Raw genomic sequence first — 27,977 nt, 5'->3', positions numbered from 1 at the left:
CTTACTCTGAAAAAAATGTTGTCTTTTTAATCAAATTAATGTGTCCTAAATCTGAAATTTAAAATTTAGGCAGCACCTAACAATGTTTTCAAGGTATGACTGTTCCTCTTTTCTCAGACTGAGAAGTAGGCATCAAGGTCACTTAATTTGTTTCCAGATGATACTAACTAATCTGAAATATGCATCATACATACAGCAGGAATATCTATACAAAAGTTATCTGTTTGGTTGTAAGATTAGATTTACTTTATGAAGAATTAAATCTTTTTTTTAACAGATCTACCTACAATATTTCACAACAATCTGTAAAAACTGTCATAATATTTGACATTCTGAGAATATATTAAGTAGCTATTGTGAATTATAGAACATGAAATATAGTCATGGTGGCATATCTAGCTCTTAATTATGACATAAGACATGATATGTTTTGAACAAACTCAATGCTTTAATTTTAATCATGCAGTTAATTTAATTATTGAAAATATGTTAAATGATAATTTATTTTCCCCCTAACTTGCAGTTTTACAAGCACAAGGTTGACAAGTCTTTAAGTTCATCTAAAACATGTTGAAAAGCCACCAAATCCTGAAAGGTATCCATATTTTCAATGTTAAGTACTCAAGTATTTTACAACACATATAATCAGGAAAATTAGCCTAATAGTATAAAAACAATGTCATTTTTAGGTAATAAGAGAAAGACAGCCAAATACAGAAAACTGTGATAGCCAGAGATTGACAGGGAGTGAGACAACATGATCAAGTTCATGGATTCTAAAAAGAAATTAAAAGACATTTACTAAACTGGTAGTCACAAAAGAAATAGTAAAAATTGTTTCCTGCTGTATGATACTCACAAGGCATCAAACCAGAGTTGAAACATTGGCATTTGACTTTTATTTAAAAGCCTACATGAAACAACAGAATTTTTTAGAAGCTTATACACAGCTCTTTCACATCAGTTAACTTTGATTCCTAACATTTTCCCAGACAAGAATTTCTATTACCTTTTTTAAAAGGTATCGCTATGGCTCAGCAGCTGCCATGATGAGTTAACGAACTAAAAAGATGGTTTCTCATGCACACACAACCCATTTCCACAACTGCAAGACAATAATGGGCAAGAATAACTAATAGAGTGAACCAAAGCAAAGACTGAGAACAGAGATGAAAACTGAAGATTAATGAATTCACCAGCAAAATACGAACTTGTAAATATGTAAGTTTTTCCTTATTTAATTATGCTTAAACTTGTACAAATTTATGTTCAAATTTTGCTTTCAAAAAAGGCTGAACAATACACATAGTAAGGAGATGACAGAACTCAGGGAGAAAGGAAAGCCAAGTATAAATAAAATCTAGGCTTAGAACTTTCTTATCAAAGTTTTGGTTATAAGAATAACCAAGCATGCATGTACAAATATGTAGCAATGAATCTATTAAATTATAATGCACTAAGAAAACATGGAAAGAATACTGCTTACTAAATTTTTCAACACTGATATTTTTCTTCACAAATGCTACACATTGTTAATATTTACAACTTCTTCCTTCCATTAAAAGGGTGTTTATTTTCTTTCACATTAATTTGCACAAACTGAGCATTTGTTAACTATCAATAATAGTTCAAAAGTAAATAACAGCTACTATGAACAAAGTACCTATACAGTAGTGTGCTAGACAGTTGACAGTAATTATCCCTGCTCCTCTTAAGAACCCTCACGAAATAAAGATGATTATTCCCCCATAAAAAATGGGACATGAGACAGACCATGGTGAAGGCAAGTACCTTGACCAAGATCATAAAATGAACAGTCAAATCTTAACAGACCCAAACAATGATTGCTGTGCTCCCTCATAAGTGATATCTCTCATCCTAAATTAAGTGCCAGAGCAATCTGCATTTTAGAAAGAACTTCCATCTTCAGAAACTTAACTCTTGATCCTCACAAAAAAGCTCAAGTCATTTGCTTTAATTTGTTCAGGAAAAGGGGATTCAAGGGCCTGGGCTGTGACCTTCAGCTCCAGTGCTCTTTCAGACACAAAGCTTTGCCAGTACTGTAGCACCTAAAAGAAATGTGTCTGTAGTAAAGTACCTGAACAGACAGACACCCCCGAAGACTTTGATAGCTCTCAGATCTTCACATTTAATCACATACTCACCATTTTCATTACTCCTTCATATCTTCATAAGCTTAGAATTTTATATGCATTTTCCTTTACTGCGTACACACACACACACACACACACACACACACACACGCACAGTTTTCTGTTGAAACGGAAAAGCTCTAATGACTTTTTATAATTTTATTCTGTCAAAATTTTTATAATTCTGTTTCATTAGCAAATACATAAATATTGGGCATATGGTGAACAAATAATACCAAAAAACTGGTTTACAGAATAAACAGTTTTCTATCATAAAATACTAGCAGAATCCTGCAAACCTGCAGTTCTGCACATAGTAGCTCTTCCTTCCTCAGGCTAGACGATGTAATCTCACATAAATAATGAGGGAGGGAGACTGAAACAACTGGTTAGGATCTTCACAGGAGCAAAACCAAATTATTCACTGCATTTGCCTACCTATACATCTAGAAAATTGGATTAAATGTACCCACTCTGATACACATGAACAAATACGGAGTTCTTTAAAATACTCCGAAAAATTTTAAGTTACAGAAATCATGTATTGTAACACAGCTGCCCTTTTGAATGTGACTCTAAACATACCTGACAACTCCACAAAAGTACAGTGAAAAGCCCTTCATAATTCTATGCAATGAATGCAAGTGAATGAATAGAAAAAGTATACTATGGAACCAAATGCATCCATACACTTTCGATCATATCTGAAGATGTCAACAATAAGAAAACAATGCAAAATTATAAGCACTGCTATACATCCGGAAAAACCCAATTATGATTACCCTTGCTTTATAAAGTAATACCCTGCGAAAAGGGTCTTTTAAAATATGACAAAATTGGGGCTGGGGTTGTGGTTCAGTGGTAGAGCGCTTGCCTAGCATGTATGAGGCACTGAGTTTGTTTCTCAGAACCATATGTAAATAAATAAATGTCTATGAACAATTAACAAAAACATTTTTTTAAAAAAATGACAAAATCCCCCCAAATGTGATTAAGATAATGATTGTAAACATGATTTAAATGAGAGCATATCATCTGACTCTAACAAATAAGTAACGGAAAACAGGGAAAGGGCAGAGGGCATTTTCTTTCACCACATACTACAAAATACAGCATTTTGTACACATTTGAATATATGGCAATATACTTAACACTATTCCTACTGTGCAGATGGAAAAGCTTTAAATCTCCAAAAAGTATCCTTCACTCTAATTCAAACACAAAAAATCAAATACAAAACATTCAGATTCTATACATCATTTCAAATACCATCCAAAGTTCTATTAAATACTATCAAAAGTTCACTAAATATATAATCCTAGGTATATAACTAAAAACTTAAAACACTGTTTTTCTGCAATTACAACTATTGATCAAATATATCTATAGCTTTCATTCTCTAGATTGACACTAATCTTAGGTCTCCATACAAGATCAACTAAATTTAGACCTATAATGACTTTCAGCATAAACAGTACAATATCATACTGTTTTCCTAACAATTACTACAATATTTCTACAAGTTATTTATTCCTCATAATAAGCCTTTAAAATAGACACTATTAGGATCTTCACTGCATAGATGAGGAAACTGAAGCATGGAAAGGTTAATTTGCCAAAAGTCTGGTTACAGCTGCTATGTGGTACAGCAAGAATTTAAATCCAAGCTGATTTCTAAACACTCAGTTGTTTGGGGGGTGGGGAGACCACCTCTATAGTTTATCAAATAAACTACTAATTCTTTTCTGAATTTATCCAGAAAACTGAAGAGAAAAAGGAGTTACCCAACTCGTCCTATTTCTCACTCTTTAACTTATAGTTATAAAGCAACAAAGTAGAACTTGCTATGATAATTCCTATTGGCACTGCATCTGAAATAACTAGAAATGGTATTAAAAAATCTGGGTTTGATTCTTAGCTATAAAGGCCACAAGGTTTATGACTTTAGGTAATTCAAACTAAATCTATAAAATAAGATTCAAAAATATTATATTCTTCATAAATTATATTTCCAAGGAAACCAAATACCCAAGATGACTTGGGAATGTTGCTTATAAAAGAATTTCAGCTAATAAATTTAGAAATAAAAATTATATAATTGATTTTGGAAGAAGTCAATGGGAAAAAAATCATTTGATGAAAGTTGACGAGGAAGTTTACAATGGCGGGTTTAGGCTACTGCTACCCTAATATGCCTCCTGATATGACACAAAATGAAAAATAAAGTAGGACTCACTTATGAAGGATTTGATCAAAATGCTGAATCTGAGTATATACAAGTGCTTAGAGATCACTCCATTTATGGGGAAAAATGGGAAATACAGTTAAAACTAAATGATACCAAATGAAAGGAAACAAATACAGAATGTGAAATATAGAGCAACTCACTCATTTCTTCAACAAAATTAGTATACTCAAAGAACAAAAATAAAGAAAACAGGAAGTAAGGGACTTCTAAAAGATTTATATATAACTTATGATCCAATATAGATGCTGGTTCCAATAAACCAGATGTAAAAACAAACCAAAACATTTTTTTGAAATAAGTAAATTTATTGAAAGTTTTATTTATTTGTAAACCAGATGGTTGTATAAGTAGAGAATTCATTTATGTCAACAATAAGCATTTAGAAAATGCCATTTATTATAGCAAACAAAAATTTTCAAAAGAAAATTACACTTTCCTGAGAAGTATGAGAAACCAATAACTGCAGGGGTACACCAGGTTTTCTGATAGCAGATGTGATAATAAAAACATTAATTGCTTTCAAAACAATGTATCAGTGTACTACGGTTTGAAAAATGAAAACAAAACATTTTTTAGGTAATTGGGGAAATATGATGATGGCCTGTATATTAGCAAAAAGTATTGTTAATTTTGCCAAATGGTAAAATAGATGTCAATATTTAGAAAACAAAATGTCTCCATAATTTTAGAGAGCACAATGAAGTACATAGGCATCAGTAATGGTTAATTTTATATGTCAACTTGACTGGAATACAGCATGCCAAACGTTAATTCTGGATATGTCTGGGTTTCCAGATGAGAACGCATTTGAACAAGCAGGCTCAATAAAGCAGACTGCCTTCCCCAATATGGTTGGGCATCATCTAATCTGTTGAGAGCCTAAGTAGAACAACAGGTGAAGGAGGAGAGAACTAACTCCACCTTACTGCGTGAATTGGGACACTGGTCTTCTGCTGCTCTCAAACTGAGATTTGCACCATAGGCTGCCCTGGTTGTCTGGTCATCTGGTTCTGACTACACTATGCCGTTAGCTTTCCTGAGTCTCCAGTTTAAGGCAGCACAGATTATGGGACTTTCTTGCCCTCTCTGACCACATGAGCCAATCCGCCATAATAAATTCCACTGATGCACACACCACAGGAATTGGGGGTGAGAATATTGGTCGATTCCGTTTCTCAGAAGAACCCTGATTATAGCATCACATGACTGTTTGAAACCTGCTTTAACACACTCAGCAAAAACACAAAGACTGAAAAAGGGATAAATAAATGAGAAAATACTAATAATTGCTTAATATGGTGATGGATGTTTTTGTCTATTTGAAATTTTTTCAAAATATAAATATACGTGTGTATATTTGAAATCTTAAGAAGTGTTATCTCTACCTGTTTCATAGCTATTTTGATAATCACTGCTAAAAAGCAGATAAAGGAAGCTAAAATACATATGTAGGATTTGATAAGTATAAGTTTGAAAAATGAAACCAAATCAAGGAATCTATGTTCTACATTAGGAGTCAGCAAACTACAGCCAGCTCCACAGGCCAGCTCCAGACAGCTGCCTGGTTTGTCGATAATAACAAAGCCTCGTCTGTTTGGGTAGATACTGTCTAGAGCTGCTTTCATGCTGCAGCAGTAAAATGCAATGGAAACCATATGAACCACAAAGCCAAAAATAATTATGATATGGCCCTTTAAAAGAAAGTTTACTGACTCTTATTCTGAATTCTACTTGTTTACTGTTTCTTTGAGAGGAAAGTTAGCCTCAATTTTTTTTTTTAACAGCTTTTCTTTTTAAAATGTGCCAATAATTTTCCCTGATCTGGCTTCTCAAAAATAACAGCAAAACCACCCACAAGTGGGTTTCAGTAGTCTCCATTTTTTCATTAACGTGTACAAATCATTTCATAGCTTCAAGGTACTTTTTTGCTAAATCTAGAAGCCTATGATGAAAGTAAACAAGCCGGGCTGGGGTTGTGGCTCAGTGGTAGAACTCTTGCCTAGCAGGTGCGAGGCATTGGGTTTGATTCTCAGCACCACATATAAAAACAGATAAATGAAATAAAGTTCCAAAAACAACTAATTAAAAAAAAAAAGAAAATAAGCCAAAAGAGCAGAGGTTAAAAAAAATTTAGGCTTTAATTTAATATTACTATTACTTTATTTCAAATTCCTTGTGTTTAATAAAATATTTGAGGGAAATAATATATTACATGTTCCAACACATTACAACCAAGGGATTTTTTACTTGGGGACAGAAGAAGATGGGAATACATATGCACATAAAGGCTGGAATTTGCTTCATATCAACCTAGCAAAGCATTATAAACCCAGGGATCATTTTTTCTAACCACACACATCTATATGTTTTGAATTAATAGTTTAAACACACTCTTTGGCAGCCTTCAACTTAACGTATATAACCTTTGGGCATGCCCGTGAGCCGAGTAGTAATTTAAGGCCTGAGAAAAAGCAGAGTTTCTGAGGGAAATATAGAGACATGAATGAGTTTAATATGCAAGTACACTAGCTAAAGGGCATAATTAAAACTACATCACTCCTTTAAATCTACATAATTATGTCCCAAAGACATTCTCATTAGTATCTTTTACTTTGCCTCCAAACTAGAAAGGGTCTCATGTCTACATGGTTGGGAAGTAAACATAATTTAAAAAAAAAAAAAAAAAAAGTTAAAGCATATACAAGTTGAATAAAATGCTTGGAAAATTCAGTGACCAAACTTTCCTTTTGAGGTACTAAACAAAATCTACCAGTGAAACATCATTGCTAGTGTGAGGCCAAAAGAAAATATATTATCATAGTATCAGCAAGTGAACTTCTGTCAGATTTCAGAGAATAAAATAACTAGAAAGGCTTAACAAACTATGCTTAATTTTAGAAGAAAGTTGCCTTCTGACACTAACTCAACTGGAAATCTTTACTAACCAGCATTTCCTTTACTATGCAACGATAATTGATGTTCCTAATGATCAGCCTGAAGCAGTTTCAAATCTTGAAGTTCATTCTAAATCATTAAAAAGATGATGACATTATGTTCAGTATACTTTCAGCAGTGAGTGCACTTCATTATATTCTCATTATTTTAAGATTAGAGATATATTTAGGATATATAGAGCAACTGTCCATCAAGAGACTGTTACACTCAAAACTATATATTCACAGGGGTTTACTGAAAAGCTTTTACATTATGGTCAATTGACTACAGATGAGGCAAATAATCACCTCTCTCAAAACTGGGGGCATGAAACTCTAGGGAATATTACTAGAAGTTCTGTTGTAGGGCTTGAAGAAATTTAACTCCCTTTTACAAGGAAAATATTGTCCCAAACAGTGGCTGAGACAGAAGCTCAGAGAGAAATTAGGAAGCTAGTACAATAATGCAGATGAGAAGTGGTGATAGTACAGACCAACACTTTGGCTATAGGAACCAGAGATGAGAAGTGACTGATCATCAGCTTTCCGTTACTATTTATAAAGAAAAAAAAATCATTTTAGCTCACAATTTGGAGGTATCAGTCCAAAAATCAAATGGCACCATTGCTTCTTGGCCTAGGATGAGGCTGTAATCATGGAAGGTTTGGAACAAAGCTGCACCTCATGGGAGCAAAGGAGCAAGGGGCAAGTTCCTACTTTCAAGGACACTCCACCAATAACATGAAAGACCTTCTGCTACGCCAACCTCTTTAAGTTCCTGCCACCTCCCAATAGTGCCACACTGGGGACCAAACATTTAACACATGGACCTTTATGGAATACTCCAGATCCAAGTTATAGCAATGACATACATTCAAGGTTAAGTCAAAAGAATTTGCTGATAGCATGGGTATGAGAGAAAGTAATCAAACACTACACACATCAGGGTTTTTGATCTGAGTTAACCAAAGCAATGAAATTGTCATTTTTGAGATGGGAAAGACTAAAGGAGGAGTTGATTTGGTGGACCAGAAACTCAGTTTTAGGAACTTTACATTTGAGATGCCTCATGAACATTGTGTTTGTATGATCTAGACCATAGATCAAAGAAGGTACTTGGATATCTGGGTCTAGGACTCAGGGAGAAAACTGAAACTATATAATTAGAAATCATCCTTTTTTATGACTTTAAATACATCTATAAGTTGATAAGTTCACCAAGGAGAATATGTGTCATTACTATATAAGCTCTTCTATTTCTATAAATTATACTTCTTTATAAAACTGAGTATTGTGGGCTTTTTGCCTGTTAGCTATGGTTAGTTCTCAAGTAGAATGAGTAACTTAGGTAGGTACTCCTAATATTTATTTCTGTTTAAAAATAAAAATAGAATATTGAAATAATTTTTCTAAATAACGAAGACAATAGCAATGAAAGCCTATCTAGTGTACATTATATGGATTATCCAATAGAATAAATCATGTGAATCCCAGAGATTCTATTTACTAGGAAATCCACTGATTTTCAGGGGTTTTGTTTTGTTGTAAAAATCAGATAATGATGATATCCACTGTCCTATGATGAGTTCCTGAAGCTTAAATAAGAATATTTAAAGTTCTAGGCATACTATAGGACTCAATACTGGCATTTCCTACTCTTATAAATTACCCCAAATGGCATAATCATACCAAAAGACAATAAGTTTACTTTAAGTCAACCATCTCTTCTAAAATCCACTTAAATATTGTTTCTAAGGAAAAAAAAATATCTCTTTTGCCTCTAATAATAACCCCAAATATTATATCCCATTCTGGCAGATGTTCTTTCCTTCACTGTAGATAAAACCTACGAACAATTTTTAAAAATGTGCTCTTTTAGAATTTTGATTTTTCTTTATGAAGAAAAAACAAGCAGCACAGTATCATGGTCTACTTGCGGCAAGGACAAGCTATTTTGTAAGTAACAGAAGATCAAATCAACTTCCTGGGAGAGTTTCTTAAAAGAATGGCAACACACTCCTAATCAATTATACTCTTTAAATAAAAAGTTTTTTGTTTTTTTTTTTTTACAATAAATGTTTATTACAATAGCAAGTTTCAATATAAAAGAAAGAAAACAGTAATACATCCTGCTGGAACTTTTACTAAAGAAAACGAATGGGATGATTGACTTAGTTTCAACCAAGGAATGTATACTGAGGAAAGAGTAGGTATAGAGCATTCTTTAAGAGAGACTACCACTACTTAGACACTCAAAATCTAGTTGAGACTATCAGGGGTGCTGAGGAGATAAGTCACTGCTGGCTGGGATATTCAAAGGATTAAAGAATTGGGCCTAAGGAACAAGCATCCTTATGAAAATGTTCTTTAGCTCTTGACAATAGTTGCTTCAACTAACTCTAGTTCATTAATTTCAGAGTACTGAAATGAATTTCATCTAGCTGCCTCTTGAAATTCAGAATTCTCTTCCTCATCAAAATTACAATTTCTTCCTTTTCTCTAGGTAGTCAATCTATAATGCTGTAAACAGATTAAAATTATCTTTAAAAATACCACATACTGCTTTATGAATGACCTTGAATGTGAAAATCTAAGCTTAACAAGACATAGCTTTTAAAACAATATTTACATGTAAACAACATATGCTGTGCTATCCACAGAAAGGAGTTAGTTCTAGTTAAAATAAAACAAGACAGTTGTAAACAGATTAAACAGCTTTACCATAGCATTATTCAAATTGCATCCTTTGTGTGAAAGGCCTCCAGGCACAATCAATAAGTTAATAATTAAAATACATAAAACTGTAGCAGATAATAATCACCATAATATTGTGTTAAAATAATGCTTAAGTGTTGACTTCTCAGAAAAGGGCCTATTAATAAAGACAGTACTGTCTCTAAAATGTCCATAAATTGAATAACAGCAAGAACCAGAATGTCTTATAGATTTTTTTTGGAAATCAACTGCTCTTTGAAAAGGCATAAGAATTTGGAAGCTACAGAAACATATTACCTAACATCCTGTGTGCCAAGGCAAAACTTTGCAAGGGATAAGAACCCAACAATTGGAGGAGAAAAAGTAGACTTGCGTGCTATAAGACCTTTGAGACTCCAAGAACCATGCTGGAGTGTTTCTGCAGTCATGGTATTGCTTCAGAATGAAAACATAAAATCTCAAAGCAGTAATGGAGATTCAAGTTTTTCAGTGGTTAAAAGCAGGTATACCATGATGCAAAGGAAAGATCAGTAAGTATTAAGGTTATGGCTCAGTTCTTGCCTAGCAAGAATAAGGCCCTGGATTCCACCCCCAGTACTGCAGAAAAAAAAGAGGAAAGTACAGACAACATTAGCCATAAAGAGAAACCAGGTCCGTCTTTAACTGTAGGGGAAAAAGGATGGGGTGGGAGAGACCCGACACATTTCCAGGAAAAGACATTATCTCTTCTTGAATAACCTTGAGTGAGATCATTCTTGCTGGTGCATGTTATATTCAAATAAACTAATAAAAATGCCTATGTCCTAAATTTATGTTTTCCAAATATATATTTTTGGCTCATGTGATTATGGAGGTTGAGAAGTCCCACAGTGAGACATCTGCAACATGGAGTTCCTAGGTGCCAGTGTGTGCTTAGTCCAAGTCTATAAACCACAGAATCAGGGAAGCTGATGGAATAATTCCCAGTATGAGGCCTGACGACTGAGAACCTGGGGCTGCCAGTGAACTCCTGGGTCTAAAGGCCAGAGACGCTGGAGTTCTGAGGTCTAAGGGAAGGAGAAGACAAGTGTCCTGTTCCAGGAATAACAGGACATCACCTTTTCTGACATTTTTGCACTGTCCAGGTCTCTGAGTAATTAGACAGAACCTGCCCACACTGAGAACAGATCTTCCTCCACTCAGTCTACCCATTCATAAGCCAATTCCTGAAAACACCCTCATAGTCACTTCCAGAAGCAATGCTTTACCAGTTCTCTAGGTATTTCTTAAACCAGTAAAGTTGACACCTAAGATCAACCATAAGTCAGTTTTTACCTTGCCTCAAGTTTTCTTCATTGTAAAATGGCAAACAGTGGTATATGCCAACTATATGTCACTGAAACCAATAACACAGCATGAAGCCTAGAGTTCTTGAACAAAACTCGAATTGTTAAAACATCATGTTTTTGTTTCAGTCTCGACTATTCTGTTTAAAACTATATTCAAGCCAGGCATGGTGGCACACATCTATAATTCCAGAGACCTGGGAAGCTGTGGCAGGAGGATCCCAAGTTCAAAGCCAGCCTCAGCAACCTAACAAGACCCTCAGCAACATGATGAGACCCTGTCTCAAAAGGGAAAAAGGACTGGGGATATAACTCAGTGGTAAAGTACCCCTGAGTTCAATCCTCAGTACTCCCCCCCAAAAAACAAAATCTATATCCATGCTCTATTTAGCATTCCCTACATTCTCCCTGAAAAATGTTCTCCATAGCACTTATTACCAAGTAATAAATCACAATTTACTTACTAGTTTACTATATCTCCCCCACCAGAATGTAAGCCCCAGACTACTGATATTTCATCTAGAATATTGATATTTTGTCTATGACACTACAGTACATTTAGTGTCTAGAAAAAGGCCTGGGATATAGTAAATAATAAATACTAGCTAAATGCATAGATGAAATACATTTTTAAAAAAGACAACTTGGGTCAGGTGTGACCATGACAGCATGTTACTGACTCTGATGATAAAATTGGTTACCGACTCTCTGATGACTAAATATAGAACTGAAACCCTCTCTTCTAAATTTTGCCCTCCTAGGTTTAGACAGTTATCACAATGGCATTGAACTAAGTGACATGCTTCACCTTCCCATGACAAAATTATTTTAGGGATCCTAAATCAAAAAGTGATTTATTGCACTTCTTGGAGTGCTCATAAATATCATCTTCACCAAATTTTTCAACCCAAGTTTTTGTGTCTCATTCTTCTCTGTATATATTCTCAAGCATCTCACTTCACTTAAAAGCTGACATTTGTATTACTCCAAAATAGGAGCCATCTGCACTTCTTGAGTTAGCATCCCTGTATCTTACCTGATCAGAATCCTTTTCTGATTGAGCTGCATACAACAACCACACCACCAAAACACATTTTCTTAGTCCCCACAATCATGAAAATTCATATTCTTTAATTATAAAAACAAATAGGTACAAAACAACTGTTTGGTTGTTTTTAAAATAAAATGAAATCCAACTTTATACAGAAGTAAACTGGAAGAATGGCTCAAAGTAATTTTTTCAAAAGCAAAACAAAATTCAAAAAAGATTTATAGGCAAATGATGACGACAAATACATAACAGGTTGTGAAAGAAAGATAAGACTTTCCTGTACCTCAAGTCCCGGAGATACCTAACTTTAATAAACCTTCTAAAGAAACATCCTTGGCATCATAAGTCTCGTCCATTTTGGAACCTTCACATACCCAATTTATCCAAAGACAATATACCACTATACTACCAGGTCATAGCCAATTAAGACAAATTCTGAAAACTTAAACTGCACCTTAAGAACGTATTAATATTCTACACTTTCCCATAAGAGCACCAAACGTATTGACAAAAACTGACCATCATTTTAAAAGGTAGATAAAATGTCATTTTCATATAACAGTATAATCCATTAAGATCACTGGCCAACAACATATGTAAATGAATGATTACAATTTACGACATGGGCTGGGAGTATAATTCATGGTAGAACAACTGCCTAGCATGTGTGAGGTCCTGGGTTCATTACCCAGCATGTCCCTCCCCCATCCCCACTCCACATACACACACAAAAAAGAGTCGAAGCATTCTACTTTTCATCTTATTTCCGTAAGTTAAGAGGCATTTATAGTAAAAGACCAAAAGCAATTAGATTTACTAAAGCTATTTTTTAATGGGATAGTGCTGGGAGGGGGAATAATAACACCTGTTTTATTCTAATGATGTGCTTAATCCAATATATAATTTAATTGAAAAATCTGACTGGCTAATTTCTTAACTATCCATGAAAGCAGGTACAATCTGCTCAAGTTAATATTGAAATATTAACTCATACTTTGTTATCTACAATTAGTATTCTAAATGGCAGAAGGCATAGAAATAAACACATCTTTACATATATCTCTATCATACATTAAAATATTTCAGAGAGGGCTAAAGATATAGCTCAATGGCAGACCACTTGTCCAGTCTATGCAAGGTCCTGGATTTGATGCCTAGCACTGGGGGAAAAATTAAAAATTAAAAAATATTTATTTTCTAGAAGACCTAGGGTGCCTTAAATTCTGCTCAACAATACTGATAAAGATTAAACTACTTTTGCACCAAACTATTTTTATTACATTCAAATTGCTTTCCTAGGATATCGCTAATAAGAACTTTCATGCAAAACAAAGTTTTCTTTGATCAAAAAACTAATTTCAATTTGTATCTACAAGCTTATGTTTACAAACAGAAAACATGAATGATTATAGAATAATGCTTTCATCCACACTTACTGGTTTAAGTACTTGACAAATATGTTTAATTCTTTGCAACCTTATAAGGCATTACTATTGTCCCCATTTTAACAGAGTTTATTGACTCTGGTGACTAAATATAGAACTGAAAACCTCTCTTCTAAATTTTGCCCTCCTAGGTTTAGATAGTTATCACAATGGCATTGAACTAATGACATGCTTCACCTTCCCTTGAGAATTCTGGGGAAAGTACAGGGTTTGGAATAAAATAGGCTTGGATCCTAACCCAGTTGTGATCATGTACCACATTCCTGCCTATGGAAAACTCATTAAACTCTACTTAAAAGGAGAATGATATTGACCTCGTGGTGTGTAGTAAGACTGAATTAAACAAGAAACATGGGAATGATTTAAAGCAGCATGCCTGTTCCTAATCCCAAATACATTTTAACCTTATGCCCTCTCTGCTTTTGCACAAAGTCCATAAAACACCGCTAGAGAACAAAATAGTGCTGACCTAGACAAATCACAAATTTATGGCCTAATACTATTTTTTCATTAGTAACTAGATTCAAATAATCTCATCTCCTAGGATTGTTTTAAGGATTACATAATATGTATATGTAAATTATTAAATACAGTGCCTGAGTTTGCTAGGCATCAGCTAGTAGTTAAGCTGTACCTACTCTGTAGCTCAGCAATCTTTTTATTCATCCTTGTTTAACTCCTTAGTGTATTTCCAGAAGATGTTTCATATTCTCTTCACATTTCCTTAAGTCCTGGTTGTACCAAATCCTTCTGGTAAGTGATCTCCTTGGATCAGCAATATGGGCAATAGGCACGATTTTCCACAGATCTTTTTCCCCAAAACACTTCTTTACCAATTTATGATCTCTCATACATTCTTCAAGTGTCAGACAACCAGAGATGCTCACTGACCTCCTTACGTAATTCATTCAACAAGTTTTACTGAATATCTATGATCTCTCAAGTACTGTGTCAAGTGTGATGGTTAAACAGAATCAGTCCTTTCACTCAGAAATACTGTAAAGGAAGAGGAGAGTCACATTATATACAATCACATTATAAATACATATTTGTATTATCTTTCAAGTATTCCCAGCACATACTCCATTTTCGCGAGTTTCTTTGCTTCTGCCTACCACCGATTGAAAATAATCTTGCTTGGCACCATCGCCCTCCTACATCATGTTATTTACTTCGTTTTTGTTTTGGTATTGGGGATTGAACCTAGGAGCACTTTACCACTTAGTTACAGCCCCAGCCTTTTTAAAAATATTTTAAAATTTTGAGATGGTCTCACTAAGTTGCTGAGGTTGGCCTCCAGCTTGCAATCCTCCTGACTCAGACTCCTGAGTCTATGGGATGATAGGCATGTGCTTCCATGCCTGGCTAATATGGTCTATTTTTTTCCTTCCTGACTTCTTAAACTTCTGGAATTAAAAAAAAAAAAAAAATACTGCTATTGCCTCCATTTCCTCAGGTGGTAAGACAAGGATATCTGGCTCCAGCCCTGTCCTTTTCTTGGAAATGACTTCCTAAAAATAATAATGCCTTTCTCAGTTCTGAAAGTACCAAGTGCCCTTTACTTTTGAAATTCTCCTCTTTGTTGGTGCCCAAGAATCTCAAACTTAGTTTTCTCTCTTCTGATTTTTCTGCTAATTCTGCTTTCACTGAAGGGTTTTTGTTTTGTTATTGTTTTAATCTCTGTTCCAAACTGGATATTTCTTAAAGTTTAATATTCTCTAAATTTCTTTCTCTATTCTATCAACCAACTTATTTACCTTCAAAAGATTTTAACAACTCTCACATCTACATCTCCATGTTTTCACAATGTGAATACTCAGAAAGGAAAGAAGGAAGGAGTCAGCCACCAATCAAGTAAGAATGTCTACTTGTTGAAGTTCAAATTTACATCTAAAACCACCCCCTGCCCTGTGCTAATTGAGCCTCAAACTTTCAATATGATTTAGACCAATTGCCTAGGTTACTAATGCTTTCCTCTTGCCATTTTTATAAATTGTTGCTGCAAGCATTTCTTTCATCAACCCTTTCTACACTGTTTTTATAACTATCACAAGACGACCTGACCTGGTCAACTATTTTTCCAATTCCTAGTCACTTCCCATTTCAATTCTGAATACTAGTTCCATATTAATCTTCTGACAACATAATCCTTTCTTGGTTTACACTTTACCAATGAGTTTTTTCTGGACTAATTACATTGTGGCACTAACATTTCTTTCTCCTCCTTACTCTTCTACTTTCCTAAAATTCTGCACTGCAAATAAATTAGAACAGTATTTCATAAACATTTTTAAGTAGCACAATCTACTTTTAAGTGAAATATCACACAGAACCCCAACATATAAAAGTAGATGACACAATTACACTTGCTAAAGGGAGTCCAGAAACCACACAATTCAATCCCAACCTCTGTAAGTTCCTGCAGCCTCTGCTGTGAAATCCAAGACCTTGCAAGAAGATGGCCCAAAATCCATTACTATCAAATAAATTCCTTGACCATTTCTTAAAATGAACTCTGTTGAAATTCAGACCCTGGTTCTCATTTTGCCACAATCTTCTCCTTTCTAGGAAATGCTTAATAAGCCAGCACAGTCTATTCTACTTGTGGGGACTATACTGATCATGCCGTGCTAACCTCCATCTGAGTACCTGCAATAAGAATAGGTACCACTTACTGTATATCAGATCCATACTTAGCCTTTCTCAATTCCTCACCATAATCCCCAAGTTTAGATAATAGACAATATATATATCTTTAAATATTATTGTCCATACTACATAGATTAGGACACATTCAGGTAACTTGCCTGAGGTCACACAGCTTGTATACAGCAGAACCAAATCTGAACTTAGCCCAACTCCAAGTCTGTACTCTTTTAGTTCTTTCTAACCTTTTTCATGTTATTGAGCACGTATAAAAATATTTGCAAAGCACTCCAGGGGAAAGGGAAGAAGCTTCTCATAGATGAGGGCAATTGGCTTTGAGTAGTCCAGGCCCAGCCTAGCCTTCCCCCAAGGGTTCATGGGATCAATACTGGAGTATATTGGAAATTCATTAGCAGTACATCAGCTGAAAACCCCTGCAGTACATATTCATTTATTATTTCCTAGGACATGGTATATTGTAGGAGTTCAAATATATGTGTGGGTCATTGACAAAAAGCAACATATTATGTCCAAATCATCAACAGAAGCAGACAGAAGAACAAGTAAGAGCTCAAGAATTTCAATGCCTATTCTTGGATAAACCAATAACCAATTTAGATTTCAATAAGGGCAATATTTTCTCAGTCTTTAGTACACATCAATTTCACATGGAAAGTATTTAAACCACGAATTGTGGACCTTGCCCCCAGAGCCTGAATCAAAGAATTTGCATTTCTAACAAATTACAAGTATTGTGCCCAACTACAACTAAAAAAATAAATATTTTTTTTAAAAAGCCAAAAAAAAAAAAAAAAAAAAAAAAAAAACAAATTACAAAATGATGCTGATACCACGTTCAATGATCTTTTTTTAAAAAATCTAGCAAAAATATACTCCATATATTCAAACCTCATAAGCTGAGTATTTACTTCTTTGCTAGTCAGTTTTAACAACATAGGTCTGTTCTAAGTCATGATGCAAGCTGGATTCTGGGATGCAAGATAAGCTTTTAAACAGTGCCAAATGTTCCTTGACACAATTATATCAACATGTAGTGAACCTTAAGCATGCTATCATCAGGGACAGGAATTTCAGCTGTATAAAATGTACATGATGTATGTTGTACTTAATATCCAAAAGAGCCAGGTTAAAGCAATTCAGAATAACATTGTAAGCAATCTGATTGAAAGGACACACTGCTTTGAATTTATTGAAAGAATTATCCAGTTCAATTTAATTCTACTGGCTAAAGTGATTTAAAATCCAAGTTTCAAGTGAAAGAAAATTTTAGTGGCATGTTTTTTCATGCTTTAAATAAAGGTCTGATTAATCTCCGTTATACAGGGTGAGGCTTTTTCTATTTAAAAAAAAAAACATATCTGCAATATCATTCTGGCATATAAATTATAATTACAACTAGAAAATGTGCATAAACCTATTATGATTTAATTAAATACATTTTATTTGCATAAAGCATAGGTGCATTTATTTCAGGAATCTAAGAAATTATTTAAAGAATAAGACATTCAAAACTTCACATGCCTCTTGTGGAACCATTCAACCAAGTGCAATTTTCAGATGTCTCCACCCCACACTGACAAGGGTAAATGCAAAGGGCTTTATTTTAAAATATTTAATATTTCATAAATATTCATTCACAACACAATTAAATCTCAGAATAAAAACCCTGCATTATGAAACTAATATTTTTGGAGCAAGGTATACCATAAAGCAATTGTTCGTTATAAGATTTTTTTTTTTATAACAGAATGTTCTCTTGGAAATTATTGATGTTTTAATACTAAATCCCTTATCCCCTAGTAAAATATGCATTCAAATAAAACAGCATTCAAATATACAAAGAAAGGAAATCCAAGGAGAAGTCTGAAAGCAGAGATTTTTAAATAACAATGATCCCCAAGCCAGCTAACAAAAAAGCCACAATGAATGAACAGAAAAATACCCAAAAATTCAACAAGGAACAATATTTTACCTACTTTTCCCTTATTCTCTGTGTATTTTTATTCTTAGTTGTCTACTAACCTATGCCATTTACTTCCCTCAAACTGATTGATCTTCAGTATGATCCACCATACTTTCTTACTTCACATTACCAGAACAATACTTTCCTTTTCACCTTTAAACTAGGGTATTATTAAAAAAAATATGTAACATATCTACAATATCATTCTACTCTATAAATAACACTTTAAGAACAAGCCGGTGGTGCATACCTATAATTCCAGGTAATTCTGGAGGGTAAGGCAAGAGGATTAGTACAAGGCCATGTGGGCAACTTAATGAGATCCCTAAAAGTAAAAAGGGTCCAGACTGTGGCTCAGTGGTAGAGCACCCCCAGTTCAATCCCCAGCACAAAGGGATAAAAAAAAAAAAGATTATAAGCTAACATTTTATGCCCCTTAAGAGTATTTTTAATTGTATGTATCACTTAATAAGTATTAAATTGAAGAATATATTATAATTTAGTATCTCTCAATTTATTATATTTTTTTGCAAAAATATTTAACAGAAGATTTAACTGAGAAAAAATAACCATTTACTTATGGATGTGTAGAAAACCAGTCACAGCAAATTAAAGTTTAATTTATAATATTCTAGTCAAAATGACATTTGCTATTATCAATAAGCTAAGGAAAATCTATACTAGTATATATTATCTAGAAAGCTAAAACTTTACCATTTTTAAAATCTACATTGTAGTAAAAAAAAAAAAAAACTGTGTCCTTTAACAGTGATATACAGGCATCCCAGATAAAAGGCAGATCACTAAACAGATGTCCAAGCCACAGACCTGGTATTCACAGCAAGTGTCCATACTGCCAGGCAGGGCTGATATTCCCTGCTCCCTACTTTCTTCTTAGTTTACAACACATACCAAGTTAAAATGCTAACTCAATTTCTTTCACTTCAAAAACCACTGCCTAACTTTCTCCCCAGCTCACAAATATTTACCTGCTGTGATGGTTAATTTTTTGCTGTCAACCTGACCAGGATATGAAGTACCAGATATTTGCTCAAAGGTTATTTTGTCAGGGTGTGACTGGAATGAGATCAACATATGAATCTCGATAGTTGCAGTAAAGTAGATTGCACTCCCCAATAAGGATGGGTCTCATCCAATCAGTTGAATAAACACCCAACAAAACACAAAGGCTAACTCTCCTGTAAGAGGAAATCTGGGGCTGCCTTCCTTGAACTGGAGGCTCATTTCCCCTTGCTTTTAGAGTTGAAATAAGCATGGACTCTTCCTGAGTCCTAAACCTGCTGGCATGTAAGTTGGACCTATATCATTGGCTCTCCTGGTTGCAAGGCCTTTGGATTCAGGCTAGAATTATACCATAGGGTCATTTGGGTATCCAGTATGCCAACTCAAGAGGCCTGTCCCAAGATTATGTAAGCCAACTCCTTCAGATTATCTATCTATCTATATCTATATCTATATCTATCTATATATACACACACATACATACACACACACACACAGTTCCATTTTTCTGAAGACTCCTAATGCACTTACAAGATTAATGTATCAAATTTCTAATACAAAAATATTTTAAATTATAATGGCAGCAATAGAACAAGACTCACATAGCTTGACAAAGGTCTAATTTAAAATTTATTCTTAAGTCATATCATGATGCATCAAAACTTCAAATCTATAGATCCTTATTAAGTAATCTATTTCTGGTGAATGCAGACAAAGGACATAATCAGAACTACAATCAATTCTTTATTTCCTCCAGATATTGGCTACAAAAACATTTATGACAAGTTAGACACAACCAAATGTCTAACAATAGGGTGATAATTAAATGATTAAATATGTCACTTTCAAAGGAGATGTGTGTGTATATATGTTTGTGCATATATATACACTTTTTTGTGCATGTGTGTGCACACACACGCAGTACTGGGAGTCCAACCCAGGATCCCACACAAGCTAGGCAAGAGCTCTACCACTCAGCTATATTACCTCCTCAAAGGTATAATATTATACAGCTAATTAAAATGACATTTTCAAAGATTATTCAACAACATGATGAAGTTAGGATAAAACAATGTCAATTTTTAAGATGAGGTATTGTGGTTTACATATGAGGTGTCCAAAGGCTCATGTGTGAGACAATGCAAGAATATTTAGAGGTGAAATAACTGGGTTATAAGAGTTTTAACATAGTGCATTAATTCACTAATACGGATTAACTGGTGTTAACTGTAGGCAGGTAGAGTGTGGCTGGAGGAAGTAGGTCACTGGAGGTGTCTTTGGGGTACATATTTCGTCCCTGGTGAGGGGAGCTCTGTCTCTCTCTGCTTCCTGGTGCCTTCTCCCGAGTTGCTTCCTCTACCACTCATTTCTGCCATGATGCCCTGCCTTACCTCAGGCCCAGTACAACAGAGCCGTCTATGGACTGAGACTTCTGAAACCATGAGCCCCAAAATAAACTTCCTCCTCTAATTGTTCTTGTCAGGTCTTTTGGTCAAAACAGTGAAAAAGTTGACAAAAACTGGAGAAAGCACATTATTTAGCTACCTAAACTGAAGAGAAAGGATAAAATGTTGACAGAAAATTTACCTGTTTTCTATAATCAGAATATTACTTTTAAAATAAAGGAAATAGTATCCAAAACTTTTAAAAGAAAACTCAAATCACTTGTTTAGGATACTATAGATAATTACCAATGAAGATAAGTTTTTAAAATAAATCTGGGAAAATTGTAGAAGCTTTTCATAACATTTTAAAATAAAGTACATAAAGATGTGTTATGGATTGAATTGTGTTCTAAGATTCTAAAATTTTTAGGGGGTAATTAAGGTTAAATTAGACATTAATCGGGTAGCCCCAATTCAATATGACTAGTGTCCTTATAAGAAGCAGGATCACCATCAGAGACGCACACACACAGAGAAACAACAATGTGAAGACAGCACATCTGCAGTCAAGGAGAAAAGGAGGCCTCAGGAGAAACCAAACCTGCCAATATCTAGAATTTGGATTTCCAGACTCCAAAATTGTGAAGAAATAAATATCTGTTGGACAAGCCATCCAGTCTTTAAAATTTTGTTATGGTAACCCTAGCAAACTAATAAGAGTCATAATAAAATGTTTATTATAAAATTTACTTGATAAATATTTTTTCTATAATTAACAGATATTCAGGAAGGAAGAAACCAACAACTAAAAATTTACTTTATATCACAGTGCATGGCATGAAAGGGACAAAAAGCCACATTTCTTAACAAAATGTTACTAGCTAATACTTCTAAAAAGAAGGAGTAGGAGTGAGAATCTGAGTACTATACATGGATTTAAAACCAGTTGCTCAGGTTTACAGTGATTGCTATCTAACAATTGTCTATGAAAGGTTTTGTATGACATAATACAAAAAATTTTAATTGTTTTTGCTTCATTTGTTTATAATATTTTCTAATCCTCAAATAGACAGTGTGTGCGTCTGTCTCTCTCTCATGAGGTATCTGTAAACATTTCTACAAAAATATAACTCAAGCAATTTTACTCTTAGCGACTACTGGTGGCATACCTACAAATGAGATGACAGCTTTCCCAATCTTTTGTTTAGCACATATTAATATATGAGTTCCTTTTTACATAAACTAAATTGTATACAAATTTAACTTCAGAATTTAAGTACATTTCAAGGAGCAAGTTTTAAAAAGAGACCCGTTAGTTTTCAGACTAAATTAAAATTTCAATTGCCACTCTAACTTTCAAAATTACCTTATCTGGATCCATCTTTCCTCTGATAAATTCTTGCTTCCAAAACTGCAATGCCTGTTCCAGTGTTAAACCAATGCCCTTCAGGAAGAGGCCATATTGCATTCGGCCACCATGACGAAGGTGGTGATTTTCCCGCAAGGCCTTATGTAACTGGCGCATACAAGGTGGGAAGGATTTGGTAGAAAGCTGTAAGAAAAAAATAGTTTTTTGTTATGTGGAAGACATACCAGGTCCTCCATAAATACTTACTGTAATTGTAAATTAAGTCTAATTGGAATAAAATAAAAATCATAAGGAAGTATTATGTATAACTGTGATTATAGATAAATTTTTCTTATAGTTTTTTACTGATTATATGTTCAGATAATATTTTGAACCAGGCATAGTGGCACACACCTGTAATCCCAGAAACTTGGGAGGCTGAAGGAGAATTGCAAGTTTGAGACCAGTCTTAGCAACTGAGCAAGACTCTGCCTCAAAATAAAAATTAAAAAGAGCCGAGGATGTAGCTCGTGGTGGAATGCCCCATGTTCAATCCCCAGTACCAGAAAGATAAACATAAAAAGATAACATTGAATATATTGAGTTAAATAAAAATTACTAACTATATATTAAGAAATTAATTTCACCTATTTCTTCTTGAAAATTTAAATTAAACTTTACGGAGACAACTGTAGATTTGCATGCAGTTATAAGAAATAATACAAAGAGATATCAGGTGCCCAGTTTCCCTCAATGATAAAATCTTATAAAACTGTAGTTCACTATTACAAACTCAAATGCTGACACTGATATAATCCACTAGTCTTAAAATTACTTCAGTTGTGTGGGTATTTAATTTTATGCAATTTTATCCACATGTGTGTGTTCATGCATCCACCCCCACAACCAAGGTACAGAATAGTTCCACCCCCATCCGAATCTTTCATGTTTCCCTTTTATAACAACCTCCTGCTCTGCCACCTCCTTCCCCATTTCCATAATCCTTGGCAACCATTAATCTGTTCTCCACATCTACAATTTTAAGAGTATCATATAAATAGAATCACACAAGACATGATGTTTGAGAATGGGCTTTTTTACTCCACATAATCCCCTTAAAATTCACCTTATCTGTTAAGGCTAAATTTTTTTTTTTAAACCAAGTAGTGTTTCATGGTATGGATGTACCACAATTTATTTAACTATTCACTAACTGAACAGTTGGGTCATTTCTGGCTTTTTATTTCAAATAAACTTGATATGAATATTCTTGTAGAAGTTTTTGTGTGAACATAAGATATTTCCCTGAGATAAACATTCAAAAGTACAACTACTGGATAATAGATGAATTTGTAAAATATAAAGTATAACAAAAATGAGAAATCATTCTCAAAGGGAAAATTCAAATTAATGTGTTAAAGAAATAAATAGTTACAAAAAACTACAGGCCTTTCCTTTAGGGTCAAAACAAAAATATCACTGTCCATTTTTAATCCATTTTTTTCACTTATGGTTTAAATTGCATTCTGACTTCCTCAAATATCCTTCCCCCCTAGACTTGAATTCTAACTGCTCTCATCATCTTCAGCAAATTCACTTTGTAAGAAAAAGCAGGCCTCACTTTGTTCGACTTTGCTGCTCCCTCTAGTGACCATCCCGTTTTTCTTCTTTGGGGGAAAAAATATATTATTTTTTAATCCCCAATTTAGTTCATTCAGACCTTTAGCCTCCCCTGGCAGGACCACTAGAAAGCCTTTCAGGACATTTTTACATCACCAACTTTGCTCCTTTATACTATTTATTTAGTAATCATTTTTTCTTAAGCAGTGTTCTAATAAAAAATGAATATTCAACATCCTTAGTATAAACACGCAAGGTCCCCTCAAAGTCTAATAACTAATCACTTTTTGATAATATGTAACAAAATATGAAATATTTTAGAGAAAGTATTTTAGAAAAGAGGAAGATGTATAAAACATCATTTCCCCTTTAATTCGGTTAAGAAAAAAGACACCACAATTATATTCTAAGTCAAACTCATATAAAACTCATAAAAATTAGATAATAAAGACTCTAACTAGGACATAAATCAAATGCCATGGAAGCACTTTGCTAGGAGGAGGGGCTCAGTTTACTACTATGCCAATACAAATCCTTTGTTCTGGCTAGTTATTCACCTAATGTTTCCCATTTCTCCTTTTCTAAATGTATATGGTATTTAAATATTAATACATAAATGCCACTTAGCTATCATTATTTTTTAAAATTCCTTTTTGGAATAATTGTTTCAATTCTGATTCAGATTTTTATTAAACAACTTTTTCATTAAGTTTGATTTTTCAAAGACTAAAAACAACAACAACAAAAATCATATGCACAGACATGAGATTTTCTTTAAAAGTTTTCAGCAATCAATGAAAGAACATTCTTTCCCATCTTCCTGCCCAAAAATCTTGATGGAGGAAACCCAGATTTTTCTCAGCTTAAGTTTGAAAGGATGTGGTAGTGCTTACCGAATCAATCTGATCTAAAGAAATCTTCCCAGTGTTTCCCTGCATACTGTAATCTTGACCAGTGTAGGAATGACTAAAAAAAAAAAAAAAAACAACAAAATATTAAGAAAGGATTTTTAAAAGACTTTTGATCACTTAAAAGGAAATTTTTCATTCTAATAAGACATTTTACATATATTCCATAGCAGAAATATAGTCAAGTGTTTTAAAGACATTTAATAAAACACATTTAATTAACATCTAAAAATAATACAAAAATATAGTGACAGTCTGGATCCCCTGATTCCCAATCTAGAGCACTACTTTCATTTTTTAGAATAATCATCCAAATTGTTAAAGTTCGAATCTCTGCTACTTATCCCTTAATATTAACATGGTAACACAGCAAAACAGAAACTGGGACTTAAATCAGTACTCATCACTTAACAGCAGGCCCTGAGCGAATTACCAAGATGCTCTATACCAGGTTCCTATCGGTGGAATTGAGACAACAGGTCTGCTTTCAGGGCTGACAGGAGGTCTGCACTGAAATCATTTTTGTTAAAGGGCCCAACAGTTATTGCTTATTTAAGTAAATAATATTTTGATAGCTCTTTATGTACAAGAAGTCTTCATCTGCATTCTCTAATTACAATCATTCTGAGAGAATGCTTTTATTCACATTTGGCAAATGAGGAAATGGAGGCTCTGAGGAGTTAGAAACTTGTTAGGATCAGAAATTAAGTTAGCAGTGCAGTGGAAACTAAACCTTTTGACTCTTAATTCCCCATTTCCTCACTCTGCCACACCATCCTGTTCCCTATACTAAACTTATAAATAAAGGTAGTATTGTTTATGAATTAGGAAATATAACTTGATGTACACTACCTAAAGCCATCCACCTTTGTAATTTTTCATCTCCTTGACATAATATGCTATTCATGCCCAACTCCATGAACACAGAATCAGGTACATTCAAATGTGACAAAGGGAAAAAAAAAAAACACCTACGAGAATACACAGAAAACCAGAATCAAACCATGGTTTGTGCAGACATTACACCTAAAGAGAAATCCTGGAGTGAAGTACTGCCACGTCCTGCACGGCCAAACTTGCAGTACCGGTGAGGAGAGAGGGAGGAATAGAAAAGACTCACACATGTAGATTGTGAAGATACATGGTTGGGATCAGGTGGAGTGTTAATCTCTAATGGAGAAGCATATCTAAACAGTTACACCAGCAATTTTTACTTATATATGTCTCATTATCAGGTTAAAGACTATGTAAGTATTATTCTTTATACTCAAGAGAGTTTCAGAACTAGAAACATCTATGCAGCTTTTCTACAGTTGTAATGTGCAATATTAGGAGCTTTCTGTACTGCTTAAGGAGGTCCAGTGTTTAAAGTTACTGTTAAGCAGGAAGGCTCAGGAGTAGCAGAACTGGTGAAACATTGAGGTTGTGTAGCATGAGAATTCCTCTATCCCTGGGAGCAATGTGACTGAGATCAAAGTTGAAGTTTATAAGCCTCTTGCACAGAGCCTCCTCAGGCAGGGCTTTACCATGTCAGCTAGGCATCCTATGCCCATGCACAGAAACTTTCCCAGGCACCAGGTGTGCCACAGCCATGAGGTCAGAGACCCACAACTCTGTCACCACCACCCATAAAGTATCATTAGGATTATAAAGAATGATAGGCTCTCTACCTGCTCAGTACAGATTCTTCCTGCTGAACCACCTACAGACTCATGATGCTCTAAACAAAAGCCATTTTCCACAATTTTACTGATGAAACAATGGGTATAAAATTATGAAGCAAACTACAGTAGTGTTGGGATGCTGCAGCAACTAGCTAGGGGACTTCCCATTGTCCTCCTTCCATGGGCTAAGAAGGGCCTGAGACTTACTGAGAGCAGAATGAGGGAAACCAGAATATGCAGCCCCAAAATATGAAGGATAGATGAAAATGAAAGCAATTTAAGAAAAAACAGATTTAGGAAAGATCTCTCCCATTCTAAGAACAAGACATAGAATTACATAGAAAAAAGTTGTCCTGACCCTCATCTATCAGGGACAACAAAAGTTAAAACACTGAAGACAACTTCAGACCCTTATCTAGAAATGGTCCCAAAGGAATCTACATGAACAAACTTTACTAACTACCCTATCTGCCTTCTTACATGTCATTACCCTCTGAGACTCAAGGTCGTTTTCCTTTGTCTTGCCATTTCTCTAAAAATGCACTGCCCTTTTTTGAAGATACTATAAAAGTTGGGATTCAAAGCCACCTCTCTGAAAACTATTCATTCCCTGGATGTCTCCCATGTACATATGAAATATAAATGTTAATAAACTTGTTTTTCTCTTGTTAATCTGTCTTTTGTTAAAGAAATCTATTCCAACTAAGAACCTACAGAGGTTGAACACATATTGAACAAAAAATTATTCTTTCTTTGCAGTTTCATGCTCTGAAACATATCTGTCTCTTGTATTATTTCTCCCTTGAGTAACAAGTTTCTGTCAACTAATGTATCATTTGATTTGATTTATTCCATTAATTAGAGTAGCACAAAGATACAAAACTCATACTAAGTTAAACCAATAGCTGTCATTTAACTTTAATTTTACATTTTAATACAGAGCATAACCAGAAAATTATTTCAGTGGAATCCCAAGAATAAAAATGAACTTCACCTTCCAATGTATTTTACAGTGGAGCAAAGAAGCAACATAGGACAATAAAAATAGCAGTAAGCAAGGAATTTGAAGACCTGTTCTTGTTTTTGTTACACAAATGAGGACAAGTCACTCAATCATCCTGATTTACATTATCCTTATTCGTAAAATGGCATTAATAATGTCAGGCATTCCAGGATGTAGCATGCATATAATCCCAGCTACTCAGGATCCTGGCTGAGGCAGGAGGATTGCAAATTCAAGGCCAGCCTGGATAATTTTGTAAAACCTGTCCAAAATAAAGCTTAAAAAGGGGTGCTGATGGGTCCGGGTTTGTGGCTCAGTGGTACAGCACTTGCCTAGCACGGGTGAGGTACTGAGCTCGATCCTCGGCACCACATAAAAATAAATAAAACAAAGGTATTGTATCCATCTACAACTAAAAAATATATTTAAAAGGGGGCAGGGGGCATGGTGGTGGTATAGTTCAGTGACAGAATGCTTACCAAGCTTGTACAAAGCCAGTACAATCCCCCGTGTGGCCAAAGAAAGG

At 34.4% G+C, this 27,977-nt stretch overlaps 1 protein-coding gene across 6 annotated transcripts in view; it reads right to left on the bottom strand.

Annotated features, from left to right (window-relative positions):
- Positions 1-27,977, bottom strand: part of Prim2 (DNA primase subunit 2) — a 436,920-nt gene that overhangs the window by 68,989 nt on the left and 339,954 nt on the right. For all 6 annotated transcript variants that reach the window (XM_046432559.2, XM_058575226.1, XM_046432556.2 and 3 more), the window contains 2 exons: positions 24,770-24,842; positions 22,275-22,460 (listed from right to left, as the gene is read on the bottom strand). In XM_046432559.2, coding sequence (XP_046288515.1) covers positions 22,275-22,460; positions 24,770-24,842 — 259 coding nt within the window. The remainder of the gene's footprint in view (positions 1-22,274; positions 22,461-24,769; positions 24,843-27,977) is intronic.

Source organism: Marmota monax, unplaced genomic scaffold, assembly GCF_021218885.2.
Source record: "Marmota monax isolate L192 unplaced genomic scaffold, Marmota_monax_Labrador192_F-V1.1 WCK01_AAM20220418_F8-fsc00116, whole genome shotgun sequence".
NCBI classification, from domain to species: domain Eukaryota; kingdom Metazoa; phylum Chordata; class Mammalia; order Rodentia; family Sciuridae; genus Marmota; species Marmota monax.
This window is presented reverse-complemented; position numbering and strand designations above follow the sequence as displayed.